This window comes from Tympanuchus pallidicinctus, unplaced genomic scaffold (genome assembly GCF_026119805.1).
Source record: "Tympanuchus pallidicinctus isolate F22 unplaced genomic scaffold, pur_lepc_1.0 scaffold23, whole genome shotgun sequence".
Classification (NCBI taxonomy): Eukaryota; Metazoa; Chordata; class Aves; order Galliformes; family Phasianidae; genus Tympanuchus; species Tympanuchus pallidicinctus.
This window is the reverse complement of record NW_026294740.1, coordinates 3682161-3707861: the sequence shown is the minus strand read 5'-3', so window position 1 is coordinate 3707861 and position 25701 is coordinate 3682161. Positions and strand designations below refer to the sequence as shown.

Genomic DNA, 25701 nt, shown 5'->3' with positions numbered 1-25701 from the left:
TCAGCCTCCCTCCAAAAAAGCTCCTCGCCAGTGGCCACAGGACCTGCTGCTGCCCCTGGGCTGGCAGAGAGGCAGGACCAAGGCACACTGCCCAGAACTCTGCCAACCACAGTTGGCTGCTTGTGGAACATGTGATGGGCTCAATCACAACGTGAGCCCCACAGGGACATTTCCCAGTCCCTCTTTTTTATCTAGGGGCTTTAAGAAGAGCAGGGAAGAGCATGTGATGGGGGTCTTAAAATGCATGCCTAGCTTGTGTTCTGATTTTGGGGTATCTTTGCAGGTGCTTGGCACTGCTACAGCTAACCCCCAGCTTTACAGCACCCACAAACCCAAGAGCAGCCTCTTCTTTCCGATCCAGTGGAAAGAGATCCTTTCACAGGGTTTGTTCAGAACAGCTCTCCTACACACAAACCCACTGGACACCAAAGGTCCCCTCGAGCTCCATCTCTCTTTCACACACAGACCGGTGGTGGACACTTGCTACAGACATGGAGTCGGGGATGATCCACACTTGCAGCCCCCAGGCTCTCTTACAAGCACCTAATAAACAAAAGTAGCGCCCACTGCCTCGTGGCCCTCTCCCATAAGATCCCCACACCTCACCTCCCCAAGGCCAGCCCCAAGCCTATGAAGCTCACCATCCTGCTGAGCCCCACAGCAACCTCCTATTCTTTCCTGGGACCCAGACCCTGCTGACCCTTCACATCCCTGCAGCACCAGCAGTACTCAGCCACCACTCAGCCACAGGGCGAAGCTGGACCGTTTATGGCCCAAAGGCAAAGCATCGTGGAGGGGCCCAAGAACAGACCCAGATCTGGAATTCGGGAGCGTTCAGGCATGCCTGGCGAGCAGCTCTGCCTCCCTGCAGCGAGGAGGGATGAGTGCTGCCCTCTGGCCCCTGTGCTGACTCTGCAGAGCATCTCCATGTGCTGCGTCCAAACCTTTCCCAGATGCTCCTGAGCCCCTTGCAGCACTGCAGCCCTGTGGAGCCATGGGAAGGGGGGCATGGAGGGGAAAGCCCTGGGGGAACTCCAGGGGTCAGCCAGAAAGAAGAAAAATAAATCAACGGTGCAGCAATTTACATAGCAATATTTCCTCCTTCCGGCAGCCCCGCATTCTCGCCGCAGCTGCTCAGCAGAATGCAGCAATGCCAAAGTGCCTCAATAGCTCCAAGAGTCTCCCATGGAAGGACATTTCCTCTCCTTTCAGTTCCCTACGGGAATCAACCCGGGGCTGCGGTGTGGGGAACTGCTTCAACTTCTTCCTCGAGGTTTTACTTTGCATTATGCAAGAGTAGCAGACACTGCTGCTTTTGGCCCTGCCCTGGGCTGTGCACACAGCTTTCAGCCATCTGACTGCTTTCAGAATTAAACACAGCCTCAAATTCCCCTCCTCCAGGCGGCCAAAACGCTCCCCACCAGACTTGTGCTTCAGACCCCTCACAGCTTCACTGCCCATCTTTGGACATGCTCCAGGGTCTCAATGTCTTTCCTGTGGTGAGGGGTCCAATGCTGAACACAGCACTCGAGGTGTGGCCTCATTAGTGTGTGGCCCATACAGAGGGACAGTCACCTCCAGCTCTGCTGGCTGCACTGTTTCTGATGCATGCCAGGATGCTGTCAGCCTTCTTGGCCACCTGGGCACAGAGCTGGCTCACGTTCAGCCAGCTGTCAGCTCATACACCCAGATTCTTTTCCTCCCTGCAGCTTTCCAGTCACTCTGCCCTAAGTCTGTAATGATGCATGGGGCTGTTGAGACCGAAGTGCAGGACCTGGCACTTGTCTTGTTCAAGCTCATACAATTGGGCTCAGCCCATTGATCAGCCTGTCCAGATCACCCAGGGATGCACACCCAGCATGGACTGCTGCCCTCGTTGCTCACAACCTCTCCCATTTCTTCTCCATCTCCGCACATCCCTGCACGCAGAACCAGTCAGCTGCTGTTCCCTGCCTGGCCAGATAGATGGTGCTCAGCCACACCAAGTGGGGAATCGCTGCGCTGGAAGCAGTCACCACCTCTACCGCAGTAACTCAGCCTTGGTTCTGCTGACAGATGCAGGAGGTCCCACTGCAGCCCCAGAGTGACTCAGATCCCCACCATCCTTCCCCTTTCACTTCAAGATGGAAGATCAGCAAACATCAGCAGCAAACATTTCATCAAAAATCAGCACCTTCCCATTCTCATGCAAAACCCTTCCATGTTCTGATGGAACATCATTTTTCTTCCCACAAAAGCCAAACCCAGTGGAGCAGGGCACAGTTTGCCCACTTTTCCCTGCATGGCCCTCAGGTCCATTCTCCAGATGTGGGACGTCCTGCATCACCCCATGCTGTCCCAACCCTCACACCGCTTTGGAGCCGGAAACTACGGCCATTTCCTGCAGGCACAGCTTTGCCCCGCAAACATTTGGGCCTCTGCAAATTGTTTGAAAATCAGACCTGGCAGCTGGAGCTGTGAAAGCAGAGGAGGGGCTTTTCTAGGGAGAATTCAGCCTGTGAAAACTACCCAATGCCCTTTGCTACAGAGCAGCAACAGCAGTAATAAAAGAGAAAAATCACTTTTGCATGTCTAAAAATGAGAAGGAAAAACAAACTGAATGTTCTCTGCCTGTCTGTGCCCCGAGGGACAGAGCAATGTTCTCCAGCACAGTCACAGCACCATTCCCCCTGTCTCTGCAGCCACGACTGGAGGCTTCCCCAGCTCTGTTCCTCCAGTGAATCCCAAGCAATGGCTTTGGTTTTGCTCATTGTGGTAGCGAGCAACAGACCCCCTGCCCCCACCCAGCCAGGAGGCTGAGATAACCCCAAAGTTGCTCCTCCTGCTCCCCCAGGTGGAGGCAGGGCAAAGCCCTAGGTCCTGATCCACCCTGCTTGGCCTCTGCAAGACATTTCAGCCCAGGAAATGAAGCAACAAGCAGAGAGGAAATCCCAGTGCTCCCTCGGTGCTGTGCAGGAACCCTTCGCCTCCCAGCCCCAGGGCGTGCGCTCCTACGCTGCTAATTAACTTCCATTTGCTACCCAAAATAGGGCAGGGAGGATGGCTTCCCGTAGGAACACCAGCAGTAGGGCAAGAGCTCACATTTCGTCCCACTCCACAACATGGAGACCCCAACATGAGCACCCACATTGCCTCTCCCATGGCCACATCCCAGCCTGTGCCCACAGATGTCCCAGTCATCCTCTTGGCTCCTCCAAGGCCACGAGAAGGGGCACACGGGGACCTCAGGGTGGGGGTTGATGATCCCAAGGAAGGGCTCAGCAGCAGCTGAACTCGGTCTCCCACTTCCACCCCCATTTTATCAGCGCGTTGGGCCGCAGGAGGAAGTGAGTTCAGCCAGAGTTTGTCTAAACAATTATATTTTATCAGAAATGCTTCTCAGATAGACTCCATTTTTCTCAGGGCAGATCTGGATAACTGCAAGGTAATCTCAATTCTCTTTCGTATCTGAACAGGATGGAAAAGGGAGGACATGGGGCACAGCATCCCAAACTGCTCACCAACGCCTGCACCAGCAGCACCCGGTGCTCACAAACCAGGAGCCAGCACTCATCCCTCCCATTTACACACTTCCAAAGGTTACCTTCCAAATCTCATTTTCTCACTTCCAGATTACGTGAATTCTTTTTTTCTGCTTTGATTTTTCAGCTTTCTTGAGTGCACCTGGGTTCCTCTCCCAGGCTTTTTTGCTACAAGTTGAGAATTTACTTTCCTTTCTGCTGCAAACCTCAATGAGTCACATAACTCCAGAGTGCTGGAGGAAAACAGCCTGGGGCTCTGGGGGACAGCATGGTTTCTACACAGGGACATGGTGTGACCACAAAGGACTTACCGTCAGCCCTGAGCAGCTTTCTATTGCCCAAGGATATCCAGGGAAAAGGAAAACAAATGACTAGACACATAGGCTTCTGGAGAGCACCAGCTGATATTTAAATTTAGGAGAAAGCAGACCGAAGAGTAGAGTGGACTGGAGGGGGCTTTGATAAAGAAACCATCCGATATCCTCACTTTCCTCCTGGACAGCTGCAGGAGATTTCTGCAAAACCAGCCCATAATCTGTGCAGAGCAGCTGCCCTCCTCCTGCCTGCACAAGAAGGGCTCAGCCCAATGCCACTTGTTGCATGGAGAAAGGACTCCTTGCAAGGACTGAATCCAAGCCCTCTTGCCACATTCACCTGCTTGTTATTATAAAAGATGAAACTGGAACATGTAGAGAGATTCACCCAATGTGACGAGCAAGCAAACAGCAAAGGTAGGATCTTGACAATCCAGCCTCAAGCCATCTTCTCAACATTTTCCAGGCTCCCAGTTCCCAAACTTACTTCTGCTACTGAAAGAAGTGAGTTGCCAAAGCTCCCAGCCTCAAAGGAGCTGGTTATAGGGATCCACCCTGAATTCATTTCCATGCAGCAGACCTATGGAGAAGGGTTCAGAGGACACCACCACTTTGGTACAACAGCAAGAAGCAATTTAAGAGCCGTGAGCTGTAAGACAGCTGTAACTGAGAAAGCTGCTTTAAAGAGCTTATGTACTATTCACTTTTATCACAGCCCTCCCCTCCTAGGCACCATATCCTCTGGGATTCCCATCTAATCTCCATTGGCTGAGGTCTCCCCAAATTAAACTTCTCTTTGAGGAAGGAATGTCTGTCCCACTCTGTGCACAGCAACAGAGGAGCAAAGGGGAGAAGACAGAGCCTTCATAAAAAGTTAAAGCACCACAGATAAGCATCACAGACAGCCTGACCCACGCACTTAAGTAAAAGGGCACAGCAAGAGGTTTGCAGAACAACCAGACCCAAGGGGAGCAGGTCTGCTGGGGCTGCAAAGCACAGCTGGAAACAAGGGAATGGGGCACAGCCCTATTTCTCCTCGATCACTTTCTCTCTGGAAATAATATACCAGGGGAAAATTCATCTTGCCAACATGGGTGCTCAGCACGTATGGACAGAACCACGTGCACCACTGAGAGCACTCCCTGCACAGCTCTCTCTCACCCACAAAGAGGCAGAAGGAGTTCGGATCTCAGCTCCCACTAAATATTTCTGCACCCCTTGTGAACTCAAGCCAGGGGCCGTGCTGGAGTTGCACCATGGGAAGCCTCATCCAGACCTCTGAGAACATTCAGGGGCTGCAGGGACCACCCAGCTCGCACACAACCTGGACGCAGCCTCTTGGGCTGCACAGCCAGAGCATAAATCCAAGGTTCTGCTTGTATGTGCTAAAGAATCAACAGTCTTTGAACTTCAAGGTGTTGAAAGATGCTTTGTTTTAGTAATTTTTGAGCCCTGCTGTACAAATTGCCTTTGCTATGCAAAGAATAACCCACTGCTTCGACAGAAGAAACTGCAGGCAGCAGAAGTCAAGGAGGAGACAGCAAGCAAAAAGCCCCGTGCTGTCACTGCTGAGCTGGCACAGCAGCCTCGTACAGCTTGTTAACACTGTTTGCTTTTCACAAATACATAAACATCTGCAAACTTCTGCTGTTTGTGAGATGCTCTGGAGTCGTCCTTTTGGTCCAGCCTCATCTTTCAATATGTCTCTCCTACTGCCTTCATGCAACAATATGGTGAAACAAGACAACCAAGTGAAACATCTGCGCGTGACCCTACAGAAATCCAGGTAACTTCTATTCCCAGGTCTGTTCAGAAGACAAATGAAACAAAGGCCTACAAACCTGATGGAAAGCAGCCCTCTCCCCAAGTCCCTCCTCTAAAAGCTGTAACAGATGGAAGAAAAACTGGGTCCAGTGGAGTCTGAGCACAGGCTGCAATCCAAGAAGAGCTGCTTCTTCCATTTATAGCCACATTCACTTCGACTCCATTGCAACATCTTGGACAATGCAAAAGTGTTTGCGGCTCTTTGTTTGCTGGAGGAATAGAGAACACAACTGGCTTGCTGTCAAGTTATCTGCTTTGGACACGACAGTGTTTGATCTTCTCAAAACAAAGTAATCTCCATATAATCTCCATTCAGTTCCTCAATTCCTCTCACAGAGTTTACAGTGCTGGCACCGTACCCAGCTTACGGTGTCCTCCCAGCCACTGGCCAACAGAAACATCTCAGGCTGGGACACAGATCTAGAAATAGCATAGAAGAAAAGCTATTCCTTGCAGAAGGTTCATCGCCACTGCTGCCACCACCTCCCCCAGCCAACAGGGAGAAGCCACACAACCAGCGGCCAGCCCTTACTGTAAGAGATCAAAGCAAACTCTTTGTTTTATCTTGGTCAAGATAACGGATTTTATTTGCCTTATCAGCCTGTGGGATGATTAACCCAAATGTGAGAAAGCTGGAGGATGCCAAAGGAGTCGTAGGGCGGGGAGTGTGTTCCAGAGCACAACCACTATGGGCTCCAGAGACACAGATACCACAAGATAAACACAGCAACCCCTCAGTCTGCTCTGTGCATGACACCCACTGCTCACAGACAGAGCTGCACATCCGGCAGAAGGTTGGGTACAGCAGGAAGGGCCCTGCAGATGCATGGGGCTCACAGCCCAGACCCCACCAGGTTGTGGGACCAGCACTGCAGCAGCATGTCGCCAGGCACACCTGGTTGTTTCTCCCAGGCCAGGAAGCTCAGCCTTTATGCAGTTCCTGCAAGCTTCTGGGAGTAAGCACATGGATGCATGGCCTCGTGCACAGAGCCAGCGGAGAAGGGGAAGGGCCATGATTTCTCTGATGCTCAGCAACCACAGTTTCACCCTCATCCGGCTTCAAAGAAGACAGGGCAGGGCAGGGAAGGGGGAAGAGTCCTATTTCCGATGGGAATCCACTACTTCGCACGATGAACCCCCACTGGTGAGATCACTGCTTTTCCTACAGGCCCTCAGGGACTTCCATAGAGACAGTGAATTCTCCGTTTGTTTGCCATTTGTCTCCAAAGAAAATCCTACATCCCCAATGTGTCTCGCATAGCAATGACCTGAGCTGAACAGCAGCCCACACGTTTGGGAGCAACATCCTGATGGTCAAGGATGGACAGCAATGCGGCACAACCACATCACCCAGCCTCCTTCCTGCTCCAAATACAGCCCAAAATGAGACCAGATGAGCTACCCCAGCTGCTCACACATGGGCATGCACTGCTGCCATCCCCATGCAGACACCCAGCACGTGACCACACATCCCTGTGATGGGACACAAGCATCCCCTCCGCACGCAGGCTCCTCACATGCTCTCCTTCCAAGTCCCTGCTCCTCCAGGACTCCATTTTTCCAGATTATCTCATTTTTGGCACCTGCCCTGAGCACGCGGATTTGGACTCTGTGTTTCTCATTCAGCCTCTCCATTTGGTATCTCAGGCTGTAGGCGCTTTTCCTGTTAAAAATAATAACAACAGCAGCAAAAGAAGAAGAAGAGAAAAAAAAAAGACTACTCATAATCTAGCCCAAATGTGTCAGCTGGTTTTAAGGAAACGTTTCCCTGCAGCTTTAATCTCCTCATACAGTTAAATGGCTGTGCAGCTCAGGGAGCTGGAAATGATTACTCACTGTTGATCCGCACAAGCCTGACCCCTTTATTGTGGCAGGGCTGCTGTGCGAGCGGCCCCTGGGTCCCTCTGAACCCCTCCTCTGTGCTCAGCATTGTCCCTACAGATCTACACCAAATGCAAGGCTCCCTAATGACCCATGCAGGACAACTGGGGCTGTGCCCCCAGCAGTGCCCCCAGCAGTGGGTCCCTGTTTTTTGGAGATGTCCTTCACCAGTTCTGTGGATTGGAAAGTTCTTTCTCTCTCTCTCTTTTTTTTTTTTTAGCTAACTGTAATGGAGCTTTTATATGAAAAATAAAGTTCTAAGGACAAAGCTTGCCTTAGGGGTCCAGGCTGGAGAAAAAAAAAAGAATGGAAAAGTTGAATTGTTTCATTCTTCTGAAGTCCTTGTGCTTTTCCTGCAGCAGCAGAAGGGAGCTTGCTGCTATCTCAGGGATCCTGGCACCCACACAGATGTCCCAGAGGGGGAGAAAACTCCATAAGAGCTGCACTCCTGTGCACATTTCAGACTGCTTTACCCATCACTGTGCAACAGCACAGAGATGTGCTTCATCCAGATGTGGCTGTAGCACAAGTCAAGCTTCTGCTTCGGGTGACAGCTCCAAGCACTCATATGATCCACCCCCATCTACCTTTCTAGCTACAGCAATGGGAGACGTGGGCAGCGAGGCCATGGGCAGAGACCAGAAAGACCATCAGGTCAGGAGGGCTTCCACTTCTCACTCAGGATCCTTTTAACCCATTGCTGCAATCCCAGAGCCCCAGATACAAACAGGTCCACATCTTGGGGAAGCAGAGACAGAACAGAAAGCTGGCATGAAAAGCATGAACTTCTCTGCTCTTCCCTCCCAATCACCACAGACTTGCAAGATGCAAAGAACAACATGCTTTCCCAGATGAATAAGCCAACATCGAAAGCAACACTCACTCAATTCACAAGCCCTCAAACAATAACAGTAAAGTTGTGAATTTTCCAACGCGCCTCTGAAAACATGTTTCTGTGCCCAGCAGAGCATGGAGCACAGCCAGCCCCACGTCGGGCTGCTTGTGTTCGTCATCAGCTCCCCAAACTCAACGTTAAGCCCCACAAGAGAACGGGGGATGCACCTCAGGGAGCACGGGAGGAAGAGATAGAGAGTGCAGCAGACAGAGGTGGGAACAAATATTTCTTGCTCCTGTGCCCCACCAGAGCTCCTCCTGCAGTCTTCTCACACTGAGAACCACTGCTTCCACCCGAATGAAGCTCAGAGTTGCAACCACTGCTTTCCTTCAGGGTCTGGTCAGGGAGATGGCCCTCCTCCAGCCACCTCTTCTGGGACACAGGGTTCAGCACCAGAGAGCACAGCTGAGCCCAGCAGCTGGGGGCTGCGTGTCCTGGCATGGGGCTGGGGGCAGCTGGCACATCCCCGGTGCAGCTGCTTGTGCCAGAGCTGCAAGGCATGAGGTGCCAGGGTGTCTGTGCTATGGGAGCATCCCATGGGTCAGAGTGGGAACAGGACTTCAATCCTTTGCCATGCACAACATGTTTTTCACCTGACAGGTTGTTCTGGGGCCAGAGTCACATCAGCAATGAGCCTGCATTCACCTGCTGGGCACCCTGAGGAGATGCCACCCCTGCCTGGTGAGCAATGGCCACAAGGTCTGGGAGTGTGCCTGAGCTGACCAGCAGGCAGAAGGAGCCAGAGCCCTTCCTGCTCCTTTAGCCTCTCTTCCTGGCTCTTTTCGGATGTACCCAGACTGAAAGCCCCTTTTGTACCAGCACCAGCCTGTCCTGCTCTGTAAGGCAGACCCCAGACAGCCGGGCTCTTTGCTAAAACCCATCCCCAGCAGCTGTCCTGAGTTTCTGGAGTCCTTTTTGATGCAGAGAGCCCTCCCTTTCCCCCCTGTGCAGCTGGGGCGTTCAGCAGCTCAGATTCTTCTGCTCTTAAAGTGCCCAGCTGCCTGACATTCAGAGCTTGAGGAGCTCACAGCAGCCCAAACTCAGCAGGGTGAGGTCAGGCACAGGGCACAACAGAGCCCTTGGCAACTTCCTCATTGCTTCTGGGGATAAAACCCAGCAGAGAGGCCCCGGCTGAGCCCATGGTCAAAGCCCACTGCTGATCCCCAGCCATGCCCAGATGGAGCTGCACCAGCCTGCTGCCTACTGGAGCCTTTCATTCTCTCCATCCGTGCTCACAGTCAGAGAAAACCACCCCTGTCTTACAGATCTAACATCAGCTTCAGCGTGAACACCTCGTTTGCTTCCAGACTGCACATACATACCAAAACCCCAAACCCCAGCAGCAGGGCCCATTTGAACCTTGCAGCATTTTCTGGGTAGGACCAATCTGAGACCGGCTGCATGCAGCAGCAATAGAGCTGGGGCACATGGCAGGGCAAGGCTTGGGATGGGATCCAAGAACACAGGAGCTGGACCCCAGGGCAGACATGGAGCTCGCAGGGTCTCACCCTGGCACTACTCCCCACCAAAGCTCCGCAGAGCAAAGAGCAAAGCACGTGATGAGGAATGGAAACATAATTAAAGGCTAAAAGAGAAAAATCTCTAAAACATTAAGGAGGGTAAATGACGGCCAGTGGGGGAGGGAAGCTGGCTTTCATGTCTAATACGGGATTAATCGAAAACAAGATGCAGCTAATAGAAGGCAGGGCTCCAGTTTAATACTGGCTCTGATCCATGATGTTATTAGACTTTGGCTCCAGCAACCAGCAGGAAAAAAGAAAAACCCTGACTCCTGCTAATGAAGAGGCTGTTTCTGCCCCACAACTATAAACAACAACATTAAACAACAACCCATCACAACAACACCTCCACAACCATCACATTTTCCAGCATGTCAGAGGCTTTCTGAGATGCTGCACAGGCAGGCGAGTCTGTGCTGGCAGAAGCGTCTTCTTCCGCAGGCACCCAAGCTTTTGGCATTTGCTCATTTTATTTCTTACAAGCTTGATAACACGTCTCATTCCAACTGACAGCTCTTTCAGCCAACATAAAACCAAGTCTAACAGCCATGTATGTAGACACATGAGACAAGATGCAAGCTCAGCCCCGAAAGCCATCACTGCTCGAGCTGGAAGCTCCAAGCTCCCAACCCACATTGCGGTACTCACCTTCTTCTCTCTTTGGTGGGCTCTCCATCAGCACTGGCTGCGGCTTTGGCTCTGCCTGGGCAGGCTGTGGGGCTGGCACGTGCTCCATGCTCTCTACTTGCCGTGCCAGCGGGGCTGGCACCTCGGCAGCCTTGGCTACCTGGATTTCCACGCGCTTGGTGGCCACATCTGGCATGGGAGCGCTGGGCGGCTCCGCTCTGCGCTGGGGCATCTCGGGGATCTTCGATGCCGGGGCGTCCGCCCGCCGCAGTCCCGGCTCCTGAGGTTTGCCGAGCGTGATCTCAGTCCTGCGCGGGGTTGGCTCCGGGGCTTTGTGCCCCAGCACATCTGCTCTTTTGAGGCCAAACCTCGACAACCCCGAAGTGGAGTTCTCCACCTGCTTGGATGAGATGTCAATGGAGATTTCTGTTCTTCTGGACACCGGCTCTGGCAGTTTGGGTCCGGAGTGCTCCACTCTCCTCAGAGGGGCCTTGGGGGATCGCTGGGCTGTGGGGTCTGCATGTCTGGCAGATGGCTCCGAGTTCCTGGCACCGAGTTCCTGAAACTTCTGTGTGGAGCTGGACACGGTGGACCTGAGGAGAGGGTTCGGGGTCCGTCTTTGTGGGGTGGAGGAATTTGAAGACTGATCTACCTCCTCGACCTCAAAAGATCTTTTCAGAGCTGAAAGAAATTAAGAGGAATTCAGAATTTAGTTACCATCCACCTGAGCATCTCAAGAGACGCTTCCAGAAACCTCCGGTAATGTGACCCCATTACCGCTCTGCCATGAGGACTCACAATCCCATTTAACACATGGGGGACAGAGGAACAGAGAAACAACAAACCCAGAAATGAAGCTGGAACATGAAGCAGGAAATGCAGCCCCAGAAAGCCGGAGCAGCACCCAGCCCAGTGGTGTACAGTGCCAAACACTCCAAACGCTTCCCTTCGCCTCTCCCACCCAAAGGATAAACACCAGCTGCCCACTGACTGCTGCCATCCAAATCCAAATCTGAAAGGTGAAAATCTCAGAAGAGAGAACCCAAATAACACTACAAAAAAAACCAAAGGTGACAGTCACAAAAGCTCATATCCTTAAAAACGGTTCTTAGAGATCATTCAAGCCAAAGTGCTGAAAAACAATAACATGAGACCCCCCCAGTGCAGGAAACAGCAAGCTGGGAGGCCTGGATTCTACAGCCAGGAATCTTTCCAAGGAAATCTGATGGACAACAGTGTCAGCTTGCTGGCTCCAAGCCACAGCCTGACAAAGGGGACGGAGCATCACCAAGGGCAGCCTCCATCCACCAGGCAACGCTCCCTGCCCCACTGTACACCCCCCTGGAAGGCTGAGCTGGGTTGCGCCACTCAACACAATGAGCCCACCCATCCTTTCCTCTAACAGCACACTGCGGGCGAGCTCCAGTCTTTGAAAGCCACACTGAGATCACACAAGACACCAGAAATGTCAGGGAGACTTGAGCACAGCCTTTCCTCCAGGCACCCCTGGCTACCCCTTGTCCTGCAGCCAAGAGCCCCTGGCACACACCGGGGTGCTGCAGAGCAGCTCCTGTGCTCAGCAATGGGAACCATCTGCTGCAGCTGCCGGCAGGGAAGGGCAGGGAAGCGTCCACGTGGCAGCCGCTGCGGCTCAGCCTCACCAGCAGATCATGATCACAGCTGCTGACACAAGCAGCTCAGGGCTGTTTTGCCTTTTTAGGGGGAATACCCAAAAACACTGTTCAGTCTCCAGCAGAAGTGTTGGGGAGCAACGGTGTGCCTGGGACAGGCTGTGTCAGGGACACGACGTGCAGGCAAGCTGAGCGTGAAAACCCCGTGCTGCCACTGGGGAATGGCACCCAGCAAACTCATTTATATCTCCCTGGTGAGCAACACCTGGGCACAGAGTCCCAGTCCAACTGTTGACCCAATCCCCACCACAACCTCTAAACCATGTCCCTAAGTACCACATTTCTATGGTTCTTGAACACCTCCAGGGACGGTGACTCCACCACCTCCCTGGGCAGCCTGTGCCAATGCCTCGTCCTGCACTTCCATGTATTCAGGAGGAAGCAGAGATCTGCATCTAACTCTCAATTATCACACTCCAAGAACAATGAATCAATTTTAAATAGTTCCCAAGCTGAGATTTAATCTGGCAGGTCCACAGCTCTCCAGCACCAAGCTCGGGCTCACCAGAAGAGTTCTCCACCACTTCCTTTCTCTGTCACATCCCTAATAACACTTCAACCATTCTTCTCCCCAGTCCCAGCTTCCAAACAACGTGGAAGGCCAGCCTAGGCTGAGCTTTGCAGGAAGGGGACATTGACAGGGGATGGAGCACAGCCACACACCACCAGCTCCCTGATGGCTGCGATCACAGTTCTGTCCATGGTGGGCAATTAAAGCCTGCTCATCACTCCTCCTGCCAGCCTATTCAGTTCCTTTTTATTTCCTTCAATAAAGAAGCCTAATTACCTAATGACAGATGTGTCTGCAGGAACAGACAGTTAAAGTAAATGCTCTCAAGGAACCTGAGAGCAAAGGAAATATTGGCGAGCTTCTTTTCTTTGCAAGTGCCTCTCTGGAAATGTCCCTATGCCATGTGTTTTGGGGATTTCTTTTTGTACCAAAAGCTTGTTACCAAGTCAAACAGCTGCTTCTCTGTGAATCGCCCCTGCCATGTCAGCTCCTTTCTGTCCATTTGCTATCACCAAAAGCAAAGATGGCACTAGTGATCGTCACTGGGGGACACACAGTCTCTTCTGTTGACATCAAGCCCCTAAAAGTGCCCCAACTCCAAGGCAATCTTGCCCACGGCCCTCAGCACAGCTCCTGGAATACAGCCATCCCCTGCCTTTATCGGAGGGCTGGGCTGCATGCAACACCCAGAAATGGCTTTTCTCCAAGTCTTTCTGGGCCCCACTGCAAAAATGAAAAGAAGGTCAAAGCCCAGACACAAAAAGGGTTCAGAAAGTCTAAGGAAGAGCTGCAAAGCTGTGATTAGGGTCACAGAAGGCTGCCCAGTGAAGTCACCATCCCTGGAGGTGTTCAACAACCATGGAGATGTGGTACTGAGGGACATGGCTAGTGGCCACAGTGGGGATGGCTAGGGTCAGACTCGATGATCTTAGAGGTCTTTTCCAACTTTAATGATTCTATGATAAGCCATCAAATATCATTTCCTATGCCCACACTGCATGGCAATGGAGTACTGGGGTGCTGGGAAAGCAACCACTCCTCATTAGGGCTGGAAATGGCTTGGACAACCTCTGAGAGCAAAATGAGCCCTGGGCCCCTGTGGTGTTCCTTCTGCAAAGGAGACACTGACCTGCCTGAGGACAGCATGAAAGCTTGCCCATCTGCAGCTCTTGGGATGGGACATCCAATCTCCTGCTGCTGGTTGCATAGGGATGTTGGTGCCTGGGTTGACCTCCAGCAAGTTTGGTCACTGCTCTGTGTCCAGCCTGACCCAGAGGGCTGTGCTCCCATTTCCGAGCACAGGTGACCCTCAACGAACAGCTGGTTCTGGGATACCATCTCCACAACAGTCCCCAGCGTGGCCAGGGCTGTCCTGCTCAGCATCACCTCACTCCTGCTCCTTACGCAGAAATGAGAAATGGACCTCAGGAAGCAAAACAGCTCTCGAAAAAAGAGAAAAGCTTAAAAATAGCCCGTCCTGCTCAGAGCTAAGAAAGGAAAGCAAACAACCTCTGCTCCACAGGACCCTCCTCCCGGCTTCCTGCATGGAACGGGCCTATTAATGAAAACAACAGGAGCCCAAGGCCAGCACCGTGCAGTGCTGGGGCCCGTTGGCAGTGCCCAGATCTCTCTGAGGCTCCATTGCCACATCTCCATAGCCGGGGCAGAGCAGGGAGCTGGACTGCAGGGCCCTGTCCCTGCTAAGGCCCCTTCCAGGGGACTTTTGGTGCTTGCAGGGTCTCCCCAGCCCCACCATCCTCCTGCCAGCTGGTGCTGGAGGCAGCGGAGGTGGAAGCAGTCAGCGCACAGCATCGCCCTTCCTCCTCTTCCTCTCGGGGTGCCTGCACTGCGGGGAGTACGCACACAGAGGTGTTGCCATTTCCACGCATTTCCTTTTAACCAATTCCAACCCAATTCAGGCAACTCATGACTCAATCCACTGGAAGGCAGCAGCTCTACGAGCCAAAAATCCCCTAAAATGAGGTGTCTGAGACGTTAGGAGGAAGTTTCTCACACGGAGGTGGTAACGCACTGGAACAGGTTGCCCAGGGAGGCTGTGGGTGCCCCATCCCTGGAGGCATTCAAGGCCAGGCTGGATGTGGCTCTGGGCAGCCTGGTCTGGTGGCTGGTGACCTGCACACAGCAGGGGGTTGGAACTGGATGAGCATTGTTGTCCTTTTCAATCCAGGCCATTCTATGATTCTATGATTCCTTTTGGATGCAAACCCAACCCTACCCATGACCCCATGCCCTGGTTGCAAAGCACTTGCTGCCAACCCCTTTGTGAGGAAGCAGCATGCTACAGGGACAGCTGGCAGCTCAGATCCAAGCAGCCCCAGCACTAATCCTTGCATGCGGGGTGGTGTGGGCAGCACCTGCTGTGGGGCTCTGCTGGCAACTGCAGAAGCTCTGTGTCCCTGGCCCCAAACTCAGCCGCCAAGTCCTTACCAAAGCGAATGCCAACACATGCATGTGCAGAGGCCTTCAGTGCTTTGGAAAGTAATTTTATCCTCAGAAAATGTTTTGACACATGTAAGAAAGCAAATCTGTATTTCCAAAGTCAGGATTTCCTTTTGCTGCCTGCGCTTTCTCCTCACTCAAAGCTCCTTTCTGGAAAAAGCACAGCCACGTCCCAGCCCTGAGCAGCGCCTCGACCTGCTGCTGGGATGCTCATGGGCAAGAAATACCCAAACTCACACCCTCGCCCTGGGCTTGAGCGCTCCTTGAGCAAGCTCAGGGTCAGGGAAGCAGCAAAGTTCTTGTCTGTCAGTCTGTGCACTGTGCTGCAGCACTGGGGATGCTCACACTGTGCCCTCCTGGTCACGCTGTGGTCAGGCACCAGCAGTCAGAGCTGCTCTTTGGGGATCTTGCAGACTAGGACAGAGGTCTGGTTCAAGTCCCAGCAGCGCATGCAGCAGCCAAGATGTTCCCGAGGAGGCACAGACACATCTTTAATTCTTCTCCAGGGGGAAAGATCCTGGACACAGGGCTCCCAAGGGACACAACGGGCTGCACAGCTCCTGCACATAAGCTCTTCATGTCCCTACAGGCACTGGGAACCAGAAATGACACAGCTCCAGGCAGCACGTGGGAAGGGGCAGCCAGCAGAGCAACATCTGCTCCTTCTTTCTTCCCTCTTCCTTTTAAACAGAACACCCCAAGTAACAGGCGAGGGGATGCTTTACACAAGGAAACCTCTATGCACAGAGCTCTGGAGGAGACCAAAATAAACAGAGAGGGATGCTGGTTTCTCTAGGACCTGTGCTAGCTGCTCTGCAACGTGAGCCCCGGGCTCGCTGCTTCCCATTAAACATCCTCTGCCCCTCACATGGTTTCTGTAACCCAGGGGTTACATTTGCTTGCTTGCTTAAGCACTGAAAGCTTTCCTTGCGTTTTTAGACACATAAGAGCCTTATGGGAATAGGGCAGCCAGTCGTCCCGGCATTTCACACGATACAATGGTATCGTTTCAGAGCGCTGACTTTCTCTAAACTGCTACCAGATGGCGACCTCCTGTTCCCGGGGAGGAAAAAGGGGGAGGCAGCGGCCGCAGGTGTCAGCTTTCAGCAGTCCCCCCACTGAAACCCACATATTAACTGTTCAGGGCCAGCAGAGCTGCCCATAGCCCTGTCCTGGGCAGCAGGATGCTCCCTATGTAGACTGAGCCCCAGCTCGGACGGTTCCCTGTGTTATCACGGGAACATCTGGGGGATGCACTGCAGTGCTGCTTACCTGAAAGCACCATCTTTGATGCCGATGGATGCCAGCATCCAAAGCAAAGATGGATGCCCTATAGAATCATTGAATGGTTTGAGTTGGAAGGGACCCTTAAAGCTCATTCGGCCACAACCCCCCTGCAATGAAGGGGGTCATACAATCACAGAATCATTAAGCTTGGGAAATACTTCTCGTATCACCAAGCCCAACCCCAGCCCACCCCCACCACGCACACTGACCACGTCCCTCAATGCCAGATCTCCACAGTTCCTGAACACCTCCAGGAACAACGACTCTCCCACCTCCCCACTGCATCACCACTCTTTCTGAGAAGGAATTCTTCCTAATACCCAACCTAAGATCCTCACATCCAGCCTATCCACCATCTACAGCTCCATCAGGTGCTAGGAGCCCTGTGCAGCCTGACCTTCAGTGCTTCCAGGGATGGGACGTTCACCATTGCTCTGGGCAAATGAAAGGCATGAGACGCTGCAGCTTGCAGGAACAAGCACAATATTCCTCATGTACCCACAGGCCGTATGGATGCTGTGTATAAACCCTAAAGCTCCTGTAGCAAGAAGGGAAGGGAGCTGTGCAATGTATATGGAATGGTGATCTGCTGTTGTGAATGGTTTGTGCGCACGCAGTTCCTTTTTCCAACTTCACAAGAGCATCAGTAAGAAGCTTTTTAACAGATTTCATGGTCTGACACAGAGATTGCATGTAGGATAATGCTGGCACCACGCTGTCACCACGCAGTGCTTTGTGAACTGTGCAACCCCTAACAAGAGCTGAATTATGGAGGAAATTTGTGGCTAAATGCAAGTCAGAGCCCTGACATGAGCAAAGCTGTTCAAGCAGCATTTTGCTCCTATTCAGCAGATTACAAAGAGAGCCTCAGACCGATGCAGCAAACCCAGCCATCCAGCAGCAATGGAAGCATAACTGCAAAGTTGGAAGCAAGAATAGAAAAAAAAAAATAATAATATCCACGCACAGATTAAGTCAAAATCTCAGATTTCCAGTCCCTATAATGGAGCTCTAGAAAGGTTTTAGCTTTGATTCTCTGCTACACTTTGGCTTATATAACCACTAACTCTCAGCAAAACACTTCCAGATCACACCAGTATATTTTACATCCCTTATATTCATTGTGTGTCCATACAGACAACCCCATGCAGCACAGGGTGTACCCCGTACCCCACAGGCTGCATTACTGGCTGTGAACTGCTCTCTGCACAGCTTTTGCCTCCGGTCTGTGCTCCAGTTTCCTTTCATAAAGGGAGAGAGAAGCAGGAAATAAATCTTCTCTGCCTCCCAGGGGACAGAGCAGATTTGGTTTAGTTCACTAATGTTTCCAAAATGCTTTACAATTACTGCCTAGAAGGCAAAATGATGACGCAGATGGACTTGCAGACCCCATATCAGCCTCAGTGCTGATTTGCAGGGTACCACAGCTATGAAGGGTTAAGAGCAAGCATGAGCCCTGCACAGCTGGGTTTAGGAAACTATAGCACTGAGCTGCTGGGCCAGACACCTCCAGAGATGAGTCACAGGTCCCAGCTCCAGGCACTCAAATGGATGTCAGAGCGACTCTGGCAGGTGAAGAGCCTTGGTGGCAGGGGATTGGGTGATAAAAGTGATTCAATCATTAAGTGATTCAATCTCAGCTTGATAATCTGATGGGTGGAGTTGCAACATGCTGGTACTGAGAATAAAACTGAGATAAATGAGTAGAAGTGGTGAGAGGAGGGGGTCATCTGCGTGGGCAGTGCCCTGTGTGTCACACAACTGCCACCTCCTGCAGTGGGAGGACGGTTGCACAGTGTGGATACTAGGAAAAATTTCCACTCAGAAAGAGCGGGGAGGCATTGGCACAGCTGCCCATGGAGGTGGTGGGGTCACCATCCCTGGAGGTGTTCCAGAGCCACAGACACATGGCACTGGTGGACACAGTCAGTGGGGCACGGTGGGGGCGGGTTGGGTTTGGACTTAGTGATCTTAGTGGTCTTTTCCAGCCTTAATGATTCTATGGAAAGAGAACTTCTCAATACGGATCAGCTCTGAGTGCTGGCCAATGCCTGCAGCCAGCCAAGGAACAGCAGCACTTATGGAGATGTCCCCAACTTGTCACCTAACTCTGGTGCAGGAGCCAGTGCCTCACCTTGGGGCATGCAAAGAGTCGATAGCCAGCCTGGATGTCCCCAGGAGCCCCAAGGGCTGAGCTCTGGCCAGCAGCCTCGCAAAGCAATCATGGTAAAAGCCTGAGTCACAGTGCCAGCAGACAAGAGCTCTCATCAATCTGGGGCAGCTTTTTGGAATAAGTTGAGGATAGCAGTAAGCCTCCTAGCTGCCCGAGGGCTGCTCCTAACCATGGCCTTTGTGTAAGGAGGGAGCAGAGGCGCTGCTATAGCAATGGGTGGGAGCTGCCAGTGCTCTGTAAGTCTCCAAATAAGCTTACTCCCAGTTTGGCATCATTGCTGTCTTCCTGTCCCGCTGTATCAGTGAGGAAGATGCATTGCAGAGTTTACTGCGGCACAGGGAAGGAGGTCAGGAAAGGAAACAAGCCTTGCAATGGTACTGGTTAGAGACATTGCCTTAAATATCAAATATCAGAGTTAGAAACATGAATATCTGGAGTGATTATGGGCTTTCCATTATTGCCTTTGGATTTCTGACAAGTCCCAGCACGGGCTATTCGTGGAGCTGCCTGGGCTCTGGCTCCTGGGAAAAGGCACAGAGCAGCACCCCACAAAGCAGGAATGAAAGCAGCACCCAACTGTGAGGCTGCAGGACAAGGGAGGCAGCAGTGCTCTGACACTGCAGTGAGCATTTGTTAGCCAAGAGATGTAGGCATGGACTCTCAAATGCAATGAGCACTTGGAAGAGGATGCTGCATGCGTTCCAAGACCTGGAGGAACCCAGGCACCAGCATAATGCTGGCACAGCCAAAGCTGTATCCTGGCCCAGGTGCAAAGACTCACCCACGGTCTGATCATAAGGGAACCTTTCAAAGGGAAGGGACAGTGTGACACTGTGTCCAAGATGGCTCTCAAAAGCACACTGAGAGCTCGCCAGTAACACCAGCACTGGAAGATGACGCAGAGCCAAGGACACTCTGCTCTGTGCTGCAGTGGTTGCCCATCCCTAAGGACACATAGCCCAGCCCTCCCTGCACCTGATGGCTGTAAACTCCGCTATCTGGGCAACCCTACGTTCTACCATGGGCCAAAGACTGTCCCCACAGACCAGCTCACGTGAACAGAGAGATCCGCATCCTGTGCTTCCCCTTTCCCACTCCCTCCTAACCTCTGTATTCCCAAGGAACTAAATATACACAGGAAAAAAAACAACCCACAACTGCAGATCCCTGCTGCTGGATCCAGGCAGAGACAATTTTTCCGTTTGGCACAAGAAAGAGCACTTGTGCTGGAGACAACACAGCTCCTGCCTTCCACTGGTACTTTCTGAACCTCTGCATGAAATGGGAGGGTTGGCGGGGAGCTCCCAGCCTGATCTGGGCTCAGAAATGCAGATCAGAAGAAGAGAAAAGAGTGAAAACTCTCAGCAAAGCTTAGCCCACCACATCCCAGAGCTGCAAGGAGCAACGCAGCCATGAGCAGACGGAGATGAAGGAGGGTCAGATGGGATTGGCCACAGCATGATGTTTTAGGGACAGCCCAGGAAACGCAACAATTGGAGTCCAGGAGCTTCGTTTCACTCCGAGGGCTGCGATGATCCGAGATACAATCTGAAAAGGCTTTCTGCCTTTCCTTTTCCAGGCATTGAGCCTCGCACACCATTCGTCACACAGCCCCGCGAGAGCTCGCCATGCAAACCCACAGACCAGGAAGGACACACAGGGAAACACGAGCCATTCCCTCCCTGGGCTCCACACAGGACTGCACTCAGGGCACATTATGCACACAGTGCTGTGACCGTCGCTCTGCTGCTGCTAATATTAGCAGTGGGGCAGCAGCTGTGCAGCAGGGCCATCCCACAAGGCTGCCTGGTGCTGTCAGAGCTGCTCCTACCCAGGCTCCAGCCATGGAAGATGCCTCCAAGCCCACTGCGCTACTCTGTGATTTTGGCAGTTACAGCCCCACAGGACTACTGTTAGCAGATTGTATCCGCTAGGAAATGTTGTGTTTCAACATTGTTACAAGGAAACAGATTTGGTGTTAACTGACAGCACTGGCGAAGAGCTCAGCATTGCTTGCTGTGAGCCATTTCCAGCACAAGGAGTCTCAGCACCCCCACAAGGGATGGGCTCTTCTCCCTCTCCAGGAACTACACAGCAAGCCCTGTATGGACACCATGGGATGCAGGAAAACCACAGCAACCAAAAGGTATGAGCAGGATGCACTTCCCCTTTGCACAGTCCCACCAGGAGGGCTGCAGCCAGACAGAACCACATTGCAGCACCTCTCAGTCCGACAGGGATAAGGATGGTTTGGGCTTCATTCAGCATTCACACACCACACACGGTTTGCCACAGCCCAGACAATTGACTGCTGCAGGTCCTCATTCCCACTGCTCACAGGGACAGGGTTCAGGCAGAATTGAACTGGCAATGCTGCTGAAGATCTGCCAAAATCCATAAACCCACAACGGCGACGTTCTGCAAACACTGGCAAACTGCAAGACCTCGTGCTGCTCTCCTCCAGATAAAGCAAGGAAACTCTTGCCAGGCAAAGAAACAGCTTCAGTTCCTGTGCTGAGGAACCTGGTGAGCATGTAGGTGCCTGGACGTGGCCATCTCCATCATGCGCAGGACACAGCCTGCTGTGCTATGTTCCCCGTTCATACATTGCTTTGATTTGGAAGCTGAGCTACAGCTGAATGTTTGTGAGCCCTTCCTACTCCAAAAAGGGCCCCTGCACCCTTCATAGAGCTGAGGGTAACAGCTCCAGCCCACAGCCCAGCCCCTAAACCACTGCCTGCTGTAATCTAACAGCGACAGGCACTTGTGGGGTGGAGATGCTGGGAGGAAAGCAGGCAGGGACAAGGACAAGGTGTTCAGGACAAGGTGGTTCAGGAGCACAGAGGATTCTGGCTGCCAGCAATCCAGTGTTGCTGCCGCATGGTACTTCTGGCTGATTGGCCAAGGTTACGATACCCGGCAGACACGAATACTGCATCTACAGCCCTACAGGCCAAAAACTAATTGCCATGCTCTTGGGAAGCTGCTGTGCAACCCAGAGAACTAATTAAATTGAGAAACACAGCCTGGATCCCCGCTGAAGGGCAAGGCTCTCGAAGCGTCTCCATGGGGAAGGGAGCACACAGCCTCAGGGGCTGAGGAAGAGCACCACAGTGCCACTGAAGGACATGTACAGCCCAGAGCAAGCAGCCTTGGGGCTCCCTGGGGTTCCTCATTCCTCAGGGATTTAAATGCAATGGAGGCAGGCTGTGACCAAACCAGCACTGGGGAAGCTCCCAAGCCCCTGAAGGGCACTCATAGACTCACCTGTGAGCCCAGTTCCACAAACCCACAGCGTGTTGGGGCTGCTCCATGCCCCAATTCCCTTCGCCCCAGCCCTGCTGCAGGATGTGGCTTCCCTCGGCCTCCTGCTCACCCTCCACCCCCGCTTCGGCTGCAGAAGGGAGCCCAGGGGGCTGCACAGAGGGGACACAGATGGGGGCTGCAGCTCGGGGTGACGGCACTGCAGAGCCCAGGACAGCCCACCGAGCCCCCAGCCCTGCCACCCATTTCCTGCCCGACCTGGAAGAGGAACCGAGGGGCTTTCGGCTTCCCAGCAGGAAAAACAATACTTTGCTCCTTCGCAGAATGCAAGAATGAGTTCACCAGGAGGCGGTGAAGTTCTCTCAGCCTATAGCAGCACACACGGCCGCTGGATAAGCTTTCATCACAGCCCCCAGATCTCTACTATTTTTTTTTTTTCCCCCTTCTAAAAACCGCTGCACAGAGCCGAGTTTGGGGCACTGCCAGGACGCTGAGTGCGGGGACGTTGCCGCTTTTCCAAAGCTTTGCTTTTGAGATGAGCTCCCCCGAAACCACCCTCTCAATGGCTGCAGAAGAGACATCCCCAAAGCCTATCTGGAACCACAGATGGGCAGCAGCACACTTCCCTCTTGCTTCTGTTCTCCTCCCTTCCCCGGAAAGCCAGCGGGCACCCAGGAGAAGGCATCCATCCATCCATCCTTCCAAACACGGGCTGCAAGGGGACCCCCGGCACCGAGCCGCGCAGTGCCGTCGGGCAGTTGGAGCTCTGCCACGCGACAAACGCAAAGCTTTCTAAGGCAGCTCCCGCTAAGGATATTTTTGAAACTCGGGTTCATTATCCACTTCGCGGCTACTTTGAGGCTGTGCTCGTATCCAAAATCTGGGAATCCACACAAGGGCCGGTGCCCGGGGATTCACAAACTTTTCGCTGCGTCACAGCCGTGTTTTCAGCTGAAAAAGCGAGTAAACCAACTCGGAAAAAGCAGCAGAGAAAAGCGTCCCGTACGATCCTGCGCTAACAGATAGGGACTGGGCGAGTCCGCTCCAAACAAAAGAGCAGGGGCAGCGCCTCACCCACCTCTGCCCCGCACAGCTGGGGCGGTGGGGGCGGATGCGGGTGGCGCCGGGGATCCTCCAGGCTCACTTCGCTTTTAGGGTCGCCCGACAGCCCCTCGACATCCATCCCTGAGCCCCCCCCACCGCTCCGAGCAGCCCCGCAGTCCCCCTGCCCACCTTCGAAGTCGGAGATGATGCCCTCCAGGTGCGCGTTGACGGCCGGGTCGGCCATAGCGAGGCCGGGCGCCGAGCGCTGCCGCCGCCGATGCGGCCGAATGAATGGCGGAGGGCGAGCGGCAGCCGCCGCCTCCCGCGGCCCCGGGCCCGCAGCAGCGCCCCGGCCCCGCCCGGCCCGGCCCCGCCCGCCCCCGCCGCACACTGGCTGCCGCCCGCGCCCGTCACCGCGCCGCGCCCCGAGCGGAGCCGAGCCGGGTTGTGGGTACGGAGCGCAGCGGTAAGCGGGGTCCCGGCCGGCCGCCTTCCAACTTCACATTCTCGGTGCGGATGGGATAAAACCATCAGCGTGACGCCCCTGAGCAACCCGAAGTAATGCGCTGCGCCGCTGATGCTCTCAAGGATCAGCGAGCTCAAGTCGATCGCATTCTTGCAACCCTTCTCGTATTTAAGGAGGAAATCCTTTACGCAGAGGCGGTGAGGCCCCAGCACTGCCCACAGCTGTGCTGCCCCATTCCTGGAGGTGCCTGAAGACGTGGAAGGGGAGCTGAGCTGCCGTCGGCCCATGGCAGGGGCTGGCACTGGGTGGTCTTTAAGGTCCCCAACAAGCCATCACTTCTTGAACCATAAAGAAAAGTTATGCAAAACAGCGGTACTGCTGCTGTCTATTTCTGCAGAAAGTGTGTGTTTCATCACTTCTGCCGTACTTTGAATTGTACAGCCTTCCCACTGCCAGTCTGCAAACACCACAGGCTTCCCAATAGCACATGTGACCCAGAGCACAAAACCAATGGCACCGATTTCCCAGACTCCAAAAACTGCAGACTAAAAATAATAATAATAAAGCTGAGCAGAAAGCTCTCCTGACCTAGATTTTACATACAGTTAATAGCTTGAGGTTTTAATATATTATTTTAAAACACAAAAACTGCTTAGCTAGTCCGGAGAATGCATCTTTAATACATAAGTATTGAGTTCTAAAGGTAGGGGCAGTGGTTTTCCTCCTGCTCTTCACAAAAAGCACTCTGCTCACACAGCAACAGCAGAAACCAACACACCACAACAGTGCAGAGCAGTTTGCACCTCCGTGCACGGAAATATCAATGCCTCGTCGTGTGATGCAGTGTCTGTACAAACAGCAGCTCTGGGCTTCCTAAAGGAGAGCACAAGACCCAGCCTGGGCTGAGCCTGCAGCTCTCATGGTGCCAGATCTGTGCTGGTCCCACGGTGCCCATTGCTGGCTGAGCCACAGCATTGATTTTCAGCAGAAAGAGGTTTTCTTTCTCTCTTGTCAAGTGCAAGGTCACACCCGCAACCCATTCCAAGCAAGTAGAGATGCAGATGTCAATACTTCACCTTAGTTACTCTGCAGAGCAAAAAGCTGCTGTGGTAGAAATGGGTGATGAGTCCCTTTGCTGGAGCTGAACTATTGAGATCGGGTTATTAAGGATCATTGATCCCCGGTTCACTGTCATTCAGAGTGTAAAATAGGGGGAAAAAAAAGGCAAAATAAGAAAGACAAACTAAAAATCAATATGGTAAGCAAGAAAAAACAGTTTCTATGTCAACTTTAAGAAGAATCAAGCAGCACATTTGCGATTTCAGAGTCTGCCCACCTCCATAGCTCCCATGAGGTTCAGCAGTAGACCCAGTGCTGGAGGTTGGTGGGCCTCCCTGCACTGCATCATGTAGGGAACAGTGAGGGTCTGTGATGGAGTCCACCAGAGGCAATGAGAAGTGAACTGCTGGAAGAAGAAATGATTGTGTGGTTGATTTGGAGCAGTGAGTGTCCCAGTGCCAGGGGTTGGACTTGGAAAGATGTGAAGAAACTCAGAGCTTCTACAGAAGAGTTTGGGCATTTTGCATTAGTGGATGCGTCCCTCTGTGTATCCTAAGGATGGATGATGCCATCACCATGGATCTAACCTGTGCTGTTAATGAAGGCTTTGTGAATCAACAGACCTGGAGAAGAGTCCCAAGAAGCAAGAAATCCTGACCATAAGAGTCCATGTTCATTAAAAACAGCTGCCAGGAGGGGATGTGTTGCACCCACATGCACGTAAGGCACGGAAAGAGGGGAGTGAGATGGAAAAGTACAGCAACGAATAACAAGAATATCCAGAGTTCTTGCAGTAAATATTTGAAGCAGGAAGGTATGTAAACAGCTTACCCCAGTGCACAGCTCCCCTTGGGGAGCTCAGCATACCCTTCTCTCTCCTTTCTGCACCTTCACCTGGCTCAGACACTGGCACAGATTTTATGGAACCGAAAAATCACTCTCCTATCCAGGCCACAGCTAAGAACCAAATGCCAAGTCACTGAGTTTGCTAGCTACATCCAGAACCCAAGAGCTTGTGTTTAGCTGCAGTGCTGCTCCCAGAAAGGCAGACACCCAGCCCAGATGGATGGAGCACCACCGGTTCCCTGCACTTTGTGTCTGGAGCTCCTCATCAGGCTGGATATTAGCAAAAATTTCTTCTTGAGAAGAGTGATGAGTGGGCTG

General features: G+C 52.8%; 1 protein-coding gene across 4 annotated transcripts in view; it reads right to left on the bottom strand.

Moving 5' to 3' along the window:
- SEPTIN9 (septin 9) overlaps positions 1–25701 on the bottom strand; it is a 95121-nt gene that overhangs the window by 24894 nt on the left and 44526 nt on the right. For 3 of the 4 annotated variants that reach the window (XM_052687715.1, XM_052687717.1, XM_052687719.1), the window contains one exon: positions 10604–11263. In XM_052687715.1, the coding sequence (XP_052543675.1) occupies positions 10604–11263 (660 nt within the window). Of the gene's footprint in view, positions 1–10603; positions 11264–23201; positions 23342–25701 lie in introns of those variants that run through there. The other variant, XM_052687716.1, reaches the window with a different exon arrangement.